Below are 16,470 nucleotides of genomic sequence, written 5' to 3'. Positions count from 1 at the left end.
CTTCATCAGCCCTTCAATTACCAAAGAAGGGTTTTTGCCCGAAATGTCGATTTTCCTGCTCCTCAGACTCTGCCTGACCTGCTGCATTTTTCCAGCATCACACTCTCAACTCACAGCAGCAGCTGACCTCTGACTGGCCAGAATATTTGGGGAAGGGGGCAGGACACTGCTATCTCAAGCAGCAATCTAGCAGATCACAGGTGATCTCTTTCGAACCTGATAGGTTCTGGCTGGGTTTCTGATTCACTGGTAGTGGTTCTCATGTCTCTTTCCATATTCTGTTTGTCTCCACATTGAAACTAAAATACCCACTCACAATGCTGCCTGATCCATTGTGTAATTTCCAGCATTTTTGGTTCAATTGTTGTGTTGTCATGGAAATCCAACTAATACAAATCAAGTCCTTTTGGGAAAGGCACACTGCTGACCTCACACTAGGATATGTGTGACTCCAGTCCCACACCAGTCAACAGGATCACAGAAGTCTTATAGCACAGATGCAGCTCATTGAACCCGTCAGGCCTGCACCAGCTATCTTCCCCAGTGCCTTTTCCCCAGAAGTCCACATACTATCTCCATTCAAATATTTATCCAAAGCCTACGGTGCTGGCCCTTCTCACAAGAAATCATTCATTGTCTACAGTACAGGGCACTGTGCCTACGGAAGGATGTTAATGCATTGGGAACAAGGTGGGAACAAGTTCAGAGAAGGTTCATAGAGTCATACAGCACGGAAACAGATAATAGACAATAGACAATAGGTGCAGGAGTAGGCCATTCTGCCCTTCGAGCTAGCACCACCATTCATTATGATCATGGCTGATCATCCTCAATCAGTATCCTGTTCCTGCCTTATCCCCATAACCCTTGATTCCACTATCCTTAAGAGCTCTATCCAACTCTTTCTTGAAAGTATCCAGAGACTTGGCCTCCACAGCCTTCTGGGGCAGAGCATTCCACACACCCACCACTCTCTGGATGAAGAAGTTTCTCCTCAACTCTGTTCTCAGTGGACTACCCCTTATTTTTAAACTGTGTCCTCTGGTTCAGGACTCACCCATCAGCGGAAACATGCTTCCTGCCTCCAATCCTTTAATAATCTTATATGTCTCAATCAGATCCCCTCTCAGCCTCCTAAACTCACATGTATACAAGCCCAGTTGCTCCAATCTTTCAGCGTAAGATAGTCCCGCCATTCCGGGAATTAACCTCGTGAACCTACACTGCACTCCCTCAATAGCCAGAATGTCTTTCCTCAAACCTTTTGGACCCTTTGGCCCAACTAGTTAAGCTGTCCATGTTCCCAAACTAAACTAGTTCCACCTGCCTGCACATGGCCTATATCCCTCCAAACCTTTCCTTTTCATGTATTTTTCCAAATGTCTGTTAAACATCGTAAGTTAACCTGCATCCACCACTCTCTCTGGACAGTTCATTCCACACACGAACCATTCTCTGTGTAAAAAGTTGCCATCATGTCCTTTTTAAATCTTTATCCTCTCACCTTAAAAACATGCTCCCCTAGTTTTGAACTCCCAGTCTTTCCAGTCTATTTTTATATCTCAAACCCTCCATTCCCAGCAATATCTCTGGAATGAATGGATTGCCTTATGAGGAAAGCCTAGACAGGCTAGGCCTGTATCCTCTGGAGGTTAGAATTGTCAGAGGTGATGGAATTGAAACTGGTAAGATCCTATAGGAATTTGACTGGGTGGGCATGGAAAAGGTTGATTCCTCTTGAGGGAGAATCCAGAAGTAGGGTCATTGTTTAAAAATAATGGGTCACCCATTTAAGACAGAGATGGTGAACTAGAGAGTTGAACCTATTTAGAATTACCCTCCTATTAAAGATGATATTGCTGGATTATTAATCCAGAAACTTAGCTAGCATTGTAGGGGCCTGGGTTCAAATTCTGCCACAGCAGATGGTGGAATTTGGATTCAACAAAAAAAATCTGGAATTAAAAATCTACAAAAGAGCAAGAAGCCATTGTCGATTGCCAGGGAAAAAAAACCCCACCTTGTTCACTAACATCCTTCAGGGAAGGAAATTGGCCATCCTTACCTGCAATGCAGAACATGTGACTCAACAGTATGGTTGACTCTCAACTGTGCTCTGAAATGGCCTAACAAGCCACTTAGTTGTATCAATTGCTATAAACAGTCGAAAAGCATGGCGTTGGAAAAGTGCAGCAGGTCAGGCAGCACCCTTGGGCTTATGCCTGAAATGTCGATTCTCCTGTTCCTTGGATGCTGCCTGTCCTGCTGGGCTTTTCCAGTGCCACATTCTTGACTCTGACTCTCCAGCAGATGCAGTGCTCACTTTCTCCTCAATTGCTATGAAGCCTCATGTGAACCGCAGCAGTTCGAGAAGGCAGCTCACCATCACCTTCTCAAGGGGCAACAAGGGAGGGGCAATAAATGCTGGACCCAGTCAATGACACCCACATTTCCCGAGAGAATAAAAAAAAGTTTTTAAAAAGGCAGGGGATGCAAAACATATAAATATTTTTAAGGCAAAGGTAGAGAGCTTTTTGATGGCCAAGGGGATGAAAGTTGATCAGATGAAAGTTGAGATAAAAGATAAAAATCGGATCAGCTATGATCATATTGAATGGCAGACCAGGCTTGAAGGGCTGAATGGCCCATTCTTGTTTCTTGCTTGTAATATGAAATGTTAATATTTTTCTTGGTCTACAGGTAGTGTTTGATCTGCGTGCTTGTAGTTCTTTGTTTTAATGTGAGGTTTCATTGGTATTGGCTTCATAGAATCGTAGAATTCATAGTATTGTAGAGTAGATGATGGCCATTCAACCCATTGTTCTTCTGCCCCTTTGAATGCCCCCGCCCCCCCCCCTCCCCCCACACACACACACACACACAAATGTCTCCACACAATCCTCCTCTTAGATATTGAGAATGTAAAGGACATGCAAAACAAAGTATAACAGCATTGAAGGAAGACCTCCTACTGATCAGGACTGTGCCAGCTCAGAAACAAATTATCTAGCCTCATCCTATTTTCCAGCACTTATCACATGTCCTTGGAGGTTACAAGAGTATATAACCACACAACAAATAAACAACAAACTGCTTCTTTCTTTGAGATTTTTTTCTCAAAGTGCTGGAGCCAATTTCATCGTTTTCTTGGAGCAGTCATTGCTGCTTTTGTAGGTTTTATATTTTTTTTGGAACTTTAAAAATAAGATAAAAAACAATGATACTTTAAATGGGATGAAACAGAGACAGTAGGAGGTGACGTTTCAGGAGAGTGCCCACATGGACCGGTTAGAGGAACAAACAGTGCACTTTCACAGTTGACCGACTGTGAAATTACAAACCTTTCTGTGACTCACTCTTGGTTTCAGAGCCTGATCAGCTAAGCATTTGATTTTAAGACTTACAAAACTTATACCTTTTTTAGTACATCTTTAAAAGTGAATAGGGTGTGGTTTTTTTAATGTTTTACTGAGAGCTGTATTTTTATTTAATTTTTAATATAAAAGTTAGGTATTAAGTTATCCTACAGTAGTGTTTTCATGCAGTAAGATTATGCTAACACTGAGTTTTTGAGAAAGTGAGTTGTATTTGTTTTTTGGATGATTCTGGGTCTGTAGATTGTTTAAGATGCAGAGATGGCTATAATAGAGTGATGTGGTCTTTCTATCAGATCTGTGAGATCAGAGAGAATTTCAATGTTCCTGGAGATTACATCTGCAGGAAAAGTTTTTGGTTGCAAATCCTGTTAGGTCACATGGATTGGTTGAAGCAACACTAAGAGGCATTGAAGAATTTACAGGAAACAGGGGGTGTGATGGATGACAGTTTCAAAAGAAAGAAAAACTGCAGATACAGACAGGTAGAGTTCAGAAATGATTTACAAGGATGTTGCCAGCGTTGGAGGGTTTGAGCTATAGGAAGAGGCTGAATAGGCTTGAGCTTTTTTTCCCTGCAGTGTCAGAGGCTGAGGGCTGACCTTATAGAGGTTTATAAAATCATGATGGGAATGGACAAGGTCCTTTTCCTAGGCAAAAGTGAGGACTGCAGATGCTGGAGATTAGAGTCAAGATTAGAGTAGTACTGGAAATGCACAGCAGGTCAGGCAGCATCCGAGGCTCAGGAAAATCGAGCCCTGATGAAGGGCTCCTACCCGGAATGTCGATTTTTCTGCTCCGAAGGTCCTTTTCCCAGAATAGTGGAGTCTAAAACTAGAGGGCATAGATTTACAGTTAGAGGGGAATGATTTAAAAGGGATCTGAGGGTAACCTTTTCAAACAGAAGGTGGTACGTGTATTGAATGAGCTGCCAGAGGAAGTGGTGGACGTGGGTACAATTGCAACATTTAAAAGGCATTTGGATGGAAAAATGAATGTGAAGGGTTTAGATGGATATGGGAAAATGCTGGCAAATGAGACGAGATCAGTTTAGGATATCTGGTCAGTGTGGATGAGTTGGACCAAAGGGTCTGTTTCCACACTGTACATCTCTGTGATTCTATGGCAATGACTCTAATTGATGCAGACTGAATGGGTTCAAGCAATGTGCCTGCAATGCTATCTGTTGACCACAATCACAGTGATAACATTGAAGACGGAGATTTTCAGAGCTGAATGCATTGTGTTCCGTAAGGACAGGCATGAATAAATTCGCAAATAAATAACCCCAGTTGGCATTAATGATACAAAATGCTGAAAGGGCCATTAGGTTAAAATAAGGCTTTTGAATAACAGGCCTTTGATCACAGCTGCAGGGAGTGAAAAAGAAGGAAATTAAGCAGTATTCACAAAGCAATAGGTCCCCTTGACAACAGAGATTGCAAAGGATAAAACATCAAAGGGTTTTACAACAAAGCAACAATTTCAGGATGAGCAAAGAATAAAGACCCTGCAATGAGGTCGATATAAACCTCCTTACAGCCGTCATTTGAGATTGGAGGCTGGTCAAATAATTGCTCATGTTAAACCCAACAAAAACTAAAGCTTCGTTCAGGGGGAACATTAAAAAACCTTCAAATCCAGGAAGTGTGATTAGATTTGAATAAGGTTAAAGATCACACAACACCAGGTTATAGTCTAGCAGTGGCACTCTGGAAGCTAGTGCTTCCAAAATAAACCTGTTGGACTCTAACCTGGTGTTGTGTGATTTTTAACTTTGTCCACCCTAGTCCAACACCAGCATCTCCACAATAAGCCATGCTCATCATTTCCAGTTTAACATAATTCCCACGGATGGAAGTTCTGAATGAGGAGGCTCATTGTGTACAATGCTGCATGACATTTTCAGATAAATGTTTTGAAATCAAAGTTAATTAGAGTCACAGAGTAATAGAGATGTACAGCATGGAAACAGACCCTTCGGTCGAACACGTCCATGCCGACCAGACATCCCAACCCAATCTCGTCCCACCTGCCAGCACCCAGCCCATATCCCTCCAAACCCTTCCTATTCATATACCCATCCAAATGCCTTTTCAATGTTGCAATTGTATCAACCTCCACCACTTCCTCTGGCAGCTCATTCCATACACGCACCACCCTCTGTGAGAAAAAGTTGCCCCTTAGGTCTCTTTTATATCTTTCCCCTCTTACCCTAAACCTATGCCCTCCAGTTCTGGACTCCCCCACCCCTGGGAAAAGACTTTTTCTATTTACCCTAACCATGCCCCTCATAATTTTGTAAACTTCTATAAGGTCACCCCTCCAACACTCCAAGGAAAACAGCCCCAGGCTGTTCAGCCTCTCCCTGTAGCTCAAATCCTCTAACCCTGCCAACATCCTTGTTAATCTTTTCTGATCCCTTTCAAGTTTCACAACATCTTTCCGATAGGAAGGAGACCAGAATTGCACGCAATATTCCAACAGTAGCCTAATCAATGTCCTGAACAGCCGCAACATGACCTCCCAACTCCTGTACTCAATACTCTGACCAATAAAGGAAAGCATACCAAACGCATTCTTCACTATCCTATCTACCTGCGACTCCACTTTCAAGGAGCTGTGAACCTGCACTCCAAGATCTCTGTTCAGCTACACTCCCGAGTACCTTACCATTAAGTGTATAAGTCCTGTTAAAATTTGCTTTCCCAAAATGCAACACCTCGCAGTTATCTGAATTAAACTCCATCTGCCACATCTCAGCCCATTGGCCCATCTGGGAGAAAGTGAGGACTGCAGATGCTGGAGATCAGAGCTGAAAAATGTGTTACTAGAAAAGTGCAGCAGGTCAGGCAGCATCCAAGGAACAGGAGAATCGACGTTTCAGGCATAAGCCCTTTTTCAGGAATCCATCTGGTCAAGATCGTGTTGTAATCTGAGGTAACCCTCTTTGCTGTCCACTACACCTCCAATTTTGGTGTCATCTGTAAATTTTCTAACTGTACCTCTTATGCTCGTATCCAAATCAGTTATGTAAATGATCCTTGTGGCACTCCACTGGTCACAGACCTCCAGTCTAAAAAACAACCTTCCACAACCACCCTCTGTCTTCTTCTACCTTTGAGCCAGTTCTGTATCCAAATGGCCAGTTCTCCCTGTATTCCATGAGTTCTAACCTTGCTAATCAGTCTCCCATGGGGAACCTTGTCGAATGCCTTACTGAAGTCCATATAGATCACATCTACTGCTCTGCGCTCATCAATCTTCTTTGTTACTTCTTCAAAAAACTCAATCAAGTTTGTGAGACGTGATTTCCCATGAACAAAGCCATGTTGACTATCCCTAATCAGTCCTTACCTTTCCAAATACATGTACATCTTGTCCACAGGATTGCCTCCAACAATTTGCCCACCACCGAGGTCAGGCTCACCAGTCTATAGTCCCCTGGCTTGTCTTTACTGCCCTTCTTAAACAGTGGCACCACGTTTGCCAATCTCCAGTCTTCCTCCTCTGTAATCTGGACATTTTGCAAGATGTCACCATCTATTTTCCTACAGTCTATATCTTCCATGTCCTTTTCCACAGTAAATACTGATGCAAAATACTCATTTAGTATCTCCCCCATTTTCTGTGGCTCCACACAAAGACCGCCTTGCTGATCTTTGAGGGGCCCCATTCTCTCCCTAGTTACCCTTTTGTCCTTAATATATTTGTAAAAATCCTTTGGATTCTCCTTAATTCTATTTGCCAAAGCTATCTCATGTCCCCGTTTTGCCCTCCTGATTTCCCTTTAAGTATACTCCGACTGCCTTTATACTCTTCTAAACCCTCCTGGTTTTCTTTTTAAGTTTACTCCTGCACCTCCTATACTCCTCAAGTGATTCACTCAATCCCAGCTGTCTATACCTGACATATGCCTCCCTCTTTTTCTTGACCAAAGCCTCAACATCTCTCGTCATCCAGTGTTCCCTACTCCTGCCAGCCTTATCCTTCACACTACCAGGAACATGTTGTTCCTGAACTCTCGTCTCGTTTTTGAAAACCTCCCACTTCCCAGATGTCCCTTTACCAGTGAACACCGTCCCGCAATCAACTGTTGAAAGTTCCTGTCTAATACCATCAAAATTGGGCTTACTCTAATTTAGAACTTAATCTTGTGGATCAGGCCTATCCTTCTCCATAACTATTTTAAAACTAATAGAATTATGGTCAGTGATCCCAAAGTGCTCCCCCACTAACACCTCAGTCACTTGTCCTGCTTTGTTTCCTCAGGGGAAATCAGGTTTTGCCCCTTCTCCAGTCGGGCCATCTACATACTGATTGAGAAAATTTTCTTAAATACACTTAACAAATTCCTCACATTCCAAGCACTTAGCACAATGGCAGCCCTCGTCTATGCTTAGAAAGTTAAAGCCCCCAACTATTATAAACCTATTATTCTAACAGCTATCTCCAATCTCTCTACGTATTTGTCCCTCATTTTCCTGCTGACTACTGGGGTGGGGGAGGGGGGAAAGGGGTGGGGGATGGAAGGGGGAGGTGGAGGAGGAAGAGGGTGGGGGGGGTAGAGGAGAAGGGGGTGGGGGAAGCTGCCTATAGTACAATCCCATCAAAGTGATTAATTACCTCCTTCTTATTTCTCAGTTCCACTCAAACAACTTCCACTGGACAATCCCCCAGGAACCTCCTCTCAAAGTACTGCTGACAGTTTTCCCTAAACAAAAATGCCATTCCCCTTCTCTCTTGCCACCCTTTCTATCTTTTCTGTAGCATCAGTACACCGGAACATTGAGATACCAGTCCTGTCCCTCCCTCAACCATGTTTCTGTAATTGCTATGATATCCCAGTCCCATGTTCCCAACCATGCCCTGAGCCCATCTGCCTTACCTGTCAGTTTGATTCATCAGTCTTTCCCCGTTACCAACCATACTCTTGCTCGCTTGTCTATTCAACTTGCTCTCTTTAACTTCTGTACCGGCCTCAACCTTCTCTCTTGTCTCAATGCTGCTTAGGATCCCCCCACACCTCCTCAATACAGGTTTAAACCCTCCCGAGCAGGTCGAGCAAATCTCCCTGCCATAGTATTGATTCATAGAGTTATAGAGACATACTGCATGGAAACAGACCCTTCGGTCCAAATCATCCAGGCCGACCAAATATTCTGCGTTAATCTAGTCCCATTTGCCAACCCTTGGCCCATATCCCTCTAAACACTCCCTATTCATATACACAACCAGATGCCTTTTAAATGTTGCAATTGTACCAGCCTCCGCCACTTCCTCTGGCGGCTCATTCCATACACGTACCACCCTCTGTGTGAAAAAGTTGCCCCTTAGGTCCCTTTTAAATCTTTCACCTCTCATGCTAAACTTATGCCCTCTAGTCTGGACTCCCCAACCCAGGGAAAAGACTTTGTCTATTTATCCTAACCATGCCCCTCATGATTTTATAAACCTCTATAAGGTGACCCCTCAGCTTCCGACACTCCAGGGAAAACAGCCCCAGCCTATTCAGCTTCTCCTTGTAGCTCAAACCCACCAACTCTGGAAACATCCTTGTAAATCTTTTCTGAACCCTTTCAAGTTTCACAACATCCTTTCGTTAAGAGGAAGACCAGAATTGCACACAATATTCCAAAAGTGGCCTAACCAATGTCCTGTCCAGCCACAACATGACCTCCCAACTCCTGTATTCAATACTCTGACCAATAAAGGAAAGCTTACCAAATGCCTTCTTCACTATCCTATCGACTGTGACTCTACTTTCAAGGAGCAATGAACCTGCACTCCAAGGTCTCTTTGTTCAGTAACACTGCCTAGGACCTTACCATTAAGTGTATAAGTCCTGCTAAGATTTGCCTTTACGAAATGCAGCTCCTCATATTTATCGAAATTAAACTCCTCAGCCCATTGGCCCAGCTGATCAAGATCCGTAACCTTCTTTGCTGTCCACTACACCTCCGATTTTGGTGTCATCTGCAAACTTACTAACTGTACCTCCTATGTTCACATCCAAACCATTTGTATAAATGATGAAAAGTAGTGGACCCGGTATCGATCCTTGTGGCACTCCACTGGTCACAGGCCTCCAGTCTGAAAAGCAACCCTCCACCACCACCCTCTGTCTTCTATCTTTGAGTCAGTTCTGTATCCAAATAGCTAGTTCTCCCGAAGAGGTCTAACATAGCTAAACAGTCTACCATGAGGAACCTTATCAAATGCCTCACTGAAGTTCATAAAGTTCATGTCCATCGCTCCAGTTCAGATGCAACTCGTCCCTCTTCTGCCCCAGAAGAGATTCCAATGATCCAAAAATCTGAATCCATCCCCCAGCTCCTCAGCCACACAAAAGTCTGCCTTATCCTCCTATTTATATTCTCACTAGCATGAGGCATCGAGAGTAATCTATGTATTAGCAATGCATTAGCATGGATAGAGGATTGGACACTGGAAGTAAAGAGTGGGGATAAATGAGTGCTGTTCTGGTTGGCAATCAGTGACCAGTGGTGTGCCTCAGGGATTAATGTTGATTTACATAGATGATTTGGAGTTGGGGGCCACGTGCATGTGTCAAAGTTTGCAGATGACACTAAGATGCGTGGTAATGCAAAGTGTGCAGAGGACTGTGAAACTTTGCAAAGAGACATAGATAGTTTAAGTGAATGGGCAAAGGTCTGGCAGATGGAGTACAACGTTAGTAAATGTGAAGTCATCCATTTTGGTCGGAATAACAGTAAAAAGGATTATTACTTGAATGATAAAAAGAATTGCAGCATGCTGCTGTGCAGAGGGACCTGGGTGTCCTTGTGCATGAATCACAGAAGGTTGGTCTGCAGGTACAACAGGTAATTAGGAAGGCCAATGGAATTTTGTCCTTCATTGCTAAAGGGATTGAGATTAAAAGCAAAGAGATTATGTTACAGCTGTACAAGATAGCTTGTGTTCTGCATGCAGATTTGGCCTCTTTACTTAAGAAAGGATGTACTGGCACTGGAGGGGGTGCACAGGAGATTCACTGGTTGATTCTGGAGTTGAGCGGGTTGGCTTATGAGGAGATACTGAGTAGACTGGGATTATTTTCGCTGGAATTTAGAAGAATGGGGGAGGGGGGATCTAATAGAAATATATACAATGATGAAAGGAATTGATAAGATAGAGCTAGAGACGATGATTTCCACTGGTGGGTGAAACTAGGACAAGATGGTATAGCCTCAAAATTAGAGGGAGCAGCTTTAGGGCTGAATTGATGAGTAACTTCTTCACCCAGAGGGTTGTGAATCTGTGGAAATCCCTGTACAGTGGAGTACTTGCAGCATCCCCCATCAATGTTTTTAAAGCTAAGATAGATATTTTTCCAACTGTAAGGGAATTAAGAGTTATGGTGAGAGGGCAGGTAAATGGATCTGAGGCCATGGAAAGATCAGCCATGACCTTATTGAATGGCCGAGCAGGATTGATGGGCCTGACGGCCTACTCCTGCTCCTGATTCTTATGTTGTTGTGTCATCCAGAGACTATTACCCTTGAAGTTCTGCTTTTTAGCCTCCTGCCTAACTCCCTATATTCCCTCCACACAACCTCATCCCTTTCCCTCCCAAAGTTGTTGGTACCAAGTGTACAATGACCTCCGGCTGCTCACGCTCCCCTTTCAGAATTTGCTGCAACCACACAGAGATATCCTTGGTCCTGGCATCAGGGAAGCAACACACCGTCCTGGAATCTTACTCACAGCTGCGGAAATGCCTGTGTGTTCCTGACTATTACAATTGCTCGCTTGGACTTTGCTGCACACTCTTCTACAGCAGAGCCAGTCATTGTGTTACAGACCTGACTGCTGTTGCTATTTTCTCCAGAGAGGTTATTCCCCACAACTGTATCCAAAACAGGAGACTCCTGAACTGCTGCAGTGTGACCATCTCCCTGAAGTACAATCCATCAGCCACTCTCTACCTCCTGTACGAACAAAGAACAAAGAAAATTTACAACCCAGGAACAGGCCCTTTGGCCCTCCAAACCTGAGCCGATCCAAATTCACTGTCTAAACCTATCGCCCAATTCCTAAGCATCTGTATCCCTCTGCTCCCCACCTGTCCATATGCATCTGTCCAGACACATCTTAAATGGATCTCCCGTGCCTGCCTCTACCACCTCTGCTAGCAATGTGTTCCAGGCACCCACCACCCTCTGTGTAAAGTACTTGCTGCGGATATCCCCCTTAAACTTTTCGCATTCCTTGAAAGCATGATCTCTCATTATTCAATTCTTCACCCTGCGAAAAATCTTATTTCTATCCACCCTGTCTATACCCTTCATGATTTTGTCGACCTCAATCAGGTCCTCCCTCAATCTCCTTTTTTCTAATGAAAACAAACCTAACTCAATGTCTCTTCATAGCTAGCACCTTCCATACCAGGCAACATCCTCATAAACCTTCTCTGCACCCTCTCCAAAGTGTCCACATCCTTTTGGTAATGTGGCGACCAGAACAGTACACAGTATTCTAAATGCGGTCGAATCAGTGCATCCAACCATCACTCCAACCGATTCATGAGGTCTGAGAGAAGCTGCAGCCAGACACACTTCCTGCAGAGACATAGTCACCAGGGACAGTGGACTGCTCCCTGATCTCCTACATCTGGACTGGAGGAGCACACCACTCCATTGACTGCCATTCTCTGTCCCTTTAACAACAAGTGGAATTAAGGCAAAGAAAATAGTATTAGCGTACTCTTACCTTGTTACTGCTTGCCCTTATCAACAAAGCCAGTAATCACATAGGCCCACTTTCAGATCTAACCAGTAGCACCTCGACCACAAGGCAGCCTCTTGCAAAAGTGGCCGGAACAAGACAAACTAATGCCTCCCTCCCGCACTTGCCTAAACTCTCACACTTAGCTCACTTCCCAGCTCCTGTGCTCTGTTGGCGCTCACGGTATTGGCATGTTTTTGAAGTCTCTGCCGTTTTGTGCTTTAACATACAAGTTAAACACAAAAAATATTTCACAAAATGCAAATTAAAATAAATCACTAATTAATTTGATGTGGTGCCAATAATTCACAGATAAGTATAGGCGAAGGGTGTGGGAGAATTGAAATCTTCATTTACATTTAGCATTTTAATGTAGTAATTGGCAAAGTCCTGAACGAGTTGTACACATCCCATTTTTCACAAAGTTTCTGTGTATCTACTTCCTCATTGATTGCTTAAATATCCAGTTGTTACTGTACTTTCGATCCCTTATCGAAGGAAGTACAATATTACAAAATTGCCATCTATCTCTGGTTTTGACTCCAATTGATGATAATACTAGAATAAGACCTGAATGTGGTGCTGGAAAAGCACAACAGGTCAGGCAACATCCAAGGAGCAGGAGAATTGATGTGTTGAGCGTAAGCCTAGCCTCTTTCCTGATGAAGGGTTTATGCCTAAACTGTTGATTCTCCTGCTCCTCGATGCTGCCTGACCTGCTGTGCTTTTCCAGCACCACACTCTCGACTCTGATCTCCAGTATCTGCAGTCTTCATTTTCTTCTTGAGTAAGACCTGGCCTGATGTACCATTAGTTTTAATTGTTTCAGTAAAGATGGCAATTTCCTTCCCTAGACTTCTTTCCAATGAAATATATTTTTCCTTAGATAAGGAGCCCAAAACTATTCACAGTATTCTCTGACCAGTGCCTTCTAGAGTTTGAACAGGACCTCCCTATTTCTAAATGCAATTTATTTTTAAATAAAGGCCAACATTCCATTTGCCTTTCCTGTGATCTGCTGATCTTGAACACTTGTTTTTTTTCTGATTCGTGCACTAGGACACACAAATCCATTTTTGTTGCAGCTTTTTGCAATCTTTCTCTATTTAAACAATATTCAGCACCTCTCCTCTTCCTCCCAAAGTGCGTAAGCTTACAATATCAAAAATTACATTCCATTTGCCAAGTTATTTGGGCATTTACCTGACTAGCTTATATTCTCCATAGACTCTTTGTGTCATCCTCATTACTTGCCTTCCCAACTATTTTTGCACCATCAGCAAAAGCACAAACATGAATCCTCCTCAAACTCTAGGTAACCCAATAAGTTACATTTAAGGAGCATCTTTAACATAGTTAAGAATCTTAGGTGTCATTATTAAGAAGAAACCTTGACATTGAGCCTATAAGCAAATACTAGACTCGATCTTGGATAAATGTGGTTTTGAGGATTCACCTAAAGGAAATAAAAAGATTTAAGTATAGTTGTTTGGGCTAAAAGAGTCAAATGACATGAGGAGAAATCAGAAACAGGGGACTGAATGGGATAATCAGTCCTGATCACATTGAAGGGTGGAGCCGACTCAAAGGGCTGAATGGCCTACTCCTGCTCTTATTTTCTGTTTCTAAAGGAGGTAGTAGAGAGCTTTTGGGAAATGCAGTGAGGGGATGGGGGTGGGGAATGTGAGGTGGCGTGGGGAATTGGGCTGGGGGTGGTGGTGGAGTTCCAGAGCTTATGGTCAGGAAGTTGAAGACATGATTGTGAAAGGAAGAATTCAAACCAGGATCCGCAAAACCCCAGAATTGGAAGAATGTAGAAATCGCAGAAGGTTGTAGAGTTTCGTGGTTGTAAAGAACCAATCATTGACAACAACAATTACTGAGAAAGAGTGGCATGCTGTCAAAGATTCCCTAGTTGCACATATCAGGGCAGAATTACAAGAATACCAAATCTCAAAAGGAACAACAATTTATTCTACATGACAAAAGAGGGCGGAGATAATGAGGGAGTGACATCTTGGCAGAAAACAAGGGTGGGAATTTTAAAATTGAGGTGTTATAAGTCTTGGTGCCAATATATGTCAGTGAATATGGGTGAACGGTATATTTTGAGTCAAGGTGGTGGAATTTTGAATGATTTCTAGTTTCTGGAAAAGTGGACATGGGAGAGAAAGACATATGTCCACTTGGTTATAAGGCAAATGAATGAAATGAAGTGAATGGATTACCTGATGAGGAAAGGCTAGGCAGGTTAGGCCTGTAGCCTCTAGAGTTTAAGCAAATCTGAAGTGACTTAATTGAAACACATAAGTTCCTGAGGGAAACAAAAGCGAAAGAATGCAGATGCTGGAAATCCGAAACAAACACGGGGAACGCTGGAGAAACTCAGCAGGTCTGGCAGCATCTGTGGAGAGAGAAACGTGGTTAACGTTTTGAAGCTGGTATGACTTTTCTTCAGAACAGACTCAAATAACAGACTCAAAACGTCAACTGTTTCTCTCTCCACTGATGCTGCCAGACCTGCTGAGTTTCCCCAGCTATTTCTGTTTTTTGTTCAGATCCTGAGGGTATTTGACCTGGTGGATGTCGAAAGGATGTTGACTCTTGTGGGAGCATCTCAAACTAAGGGTCACAGCTTAAAAATAAGGGGCCGCTCTTTTAAGAGAGAGATAAGGACTCTTTTTTCCGCAGAAGATTGTGAGTCCTTTCCTCAAAAGGCAGTAGGTAGAGGGACTATAAATATTTGTTTAACATTGAAGGGTTTCAGGAAGGAGTTAGATTTAAATAAAACAAGAACTGCAGGTGCTGGAAATCAGAAACAAAATCAGAAATTGCTAGAAAAACTCAGCAGGTCTGATGGTATCTATGGAGAGAAAGCAGAACTAATGTTTTGGGTTCACTGACCCTTCTCCAGAACAGATGAGTTAAATATAACTCTTAAGGTTAACGTAATCAAAGGTTATGGGGGAAAAAGTGGAGTTAGATGGTCAGTCATGATCATATTGAATGGGAGAGAGTGCTTGAAGGGCTGAATGGCTTACACATGCTCCGATGGTCTGTGTTCTCTTTTTAAGGCAAGGGTAGATAGTGTCTTGATGACTCAAGGGAATGAATGATTATCTGGGCTGTGCGGGAATGGAGAGTTGAGATCAGTCATGATCTTATTGAATGGTGGAGCAGGCTAGAAGGGCCGAGTGGCCTACACTTGTCCCTTCTTGTGTAAATGTGCATTTGCAAGCTCAACTCAGGGTGAAATATGTGAGCGATTTGGGTCAGCCTCAGATTCTGACCAGGGGGCTGGGGAAATAGGTTTAAGAGGTGAGTCCCTGCTCACTGGGCAACGGAAGTGAGGTATTGACAGAGGAGGATACATGAAAGACAGTAGACAGGTTGAGTGGAATGGGAAAGGATAGTTTATCATAGTCACAGAGTCTATCATCATTAAGGTACTAATGTTGTGTTGTATAACCTACCCTCACTTGTTGACTCCATCCTTGATGCAGTATTAACGGTATCTCCGAATAAACAGTAACGAGGCATTTTGGTTCCAACCACACCAGCCACCACTGGACCTTTCAAACAGACACAAGGAAATTCAGTTGTGTGTTCAGCCAGCTTGCTTCCATGGTTATGGAAGGTGATGCAAGAGGCACACAAGAGGGCCAGAAATATTCAGGCTAGATGCTTATGACTTCTTTCAACCAAATGAGATAAGGGAAAGGAACAAAATTATCACAAGTTCTCACTCTTGAAAACTCACTAGGTACACTGCTGGGAAATATCAGTGAACATGAGCAAGTTGTGTTTTTAATGTTGTAAAGTGCCCCAACATCTGCACAGGTTTCCTCCGGGTGCTCCGGTTTCTTCCCACAGTCCAAAGATGTGAGGTTAGGTGAATTGGCCATGCTAAATTGCCCATAGTGTTCAGGGGTATGTAGGTTAGATGCATTAGTCAGGGGTAAATAGAGGATAATAGGGTAGGAAAATGGGTCTGGGTGTGTTACTTTTTGGAAGGTCAGTGTGGACTTGTTGGGCCGAAGGACCTGTTTCCATACTGTAGAGATTCCATGATTCTATGATTCTAACAAATTTCACAGGAGTGTGTTCCATCAGAAGCTGACCCAGAGCAGAATTATTAGGATGGGGAGGATCTAAAAGTTTCGAGATTAGAGTGGTCCTGGAAAAGCACAGCAGGTTAGGCAGCATCCGAGGAGCAGGAAAATCGACGTTTCGGGCAAAAGCCCTTCATCAGGAATAGAGGCAGGGAGCCTGGAGAGTGGAGAGATCAATGAGAGGGGGGTGAGGGTGGGGAGAAAGTAGCATAGAGTACAACGGGTGAATGGAGGTG

General features: G+C 43.3%; 1 protein-coding gene across 1 annotated transcript in view; it reads right to left on the bottom strand.

The window, feature by feature from the left end:
- LOC122554107 (atrial natriuretic peptide receptor 2-like) overlaps window positions 1-16,470 on the bottom strand; it is a 99,966-nt gene that overhangs the window by 11,104 nt on the left and 72,392 nt on the right. Inside the window, exon 21 of the mRNA XM_043698591.1 lies at window positions 15,596-15,694. Within this exon, the coding sequence (XP_043554526.1) occupies window positions 15,596-15,694 (99 nt within the window). The remainder of the gene's footprint in view (window positions 1-15,595; window positions 15,695-16,470) is intronic.

The sequence above is a fragment of the Chiloscyllium plagiosum genome, chromosome 11 (genome assembly GCF_004010195.1).
Source record: "Chiloscyllium plagiosum isolate BGI_BamShark_2017 chromosome 11, ASM401019v2, whole genome shotgun sequence".
Lineage (NCBI taxonomy): Eukaryota > Metazoa > Chordata > Chondrichthyes > Orectolobiformes > Hemiscylliidae > Chiloscyllium > Chiloscyllium plagiosum.
This window is presented reverse-complemented; position numbering and strand designations above follow the sequence as displayed.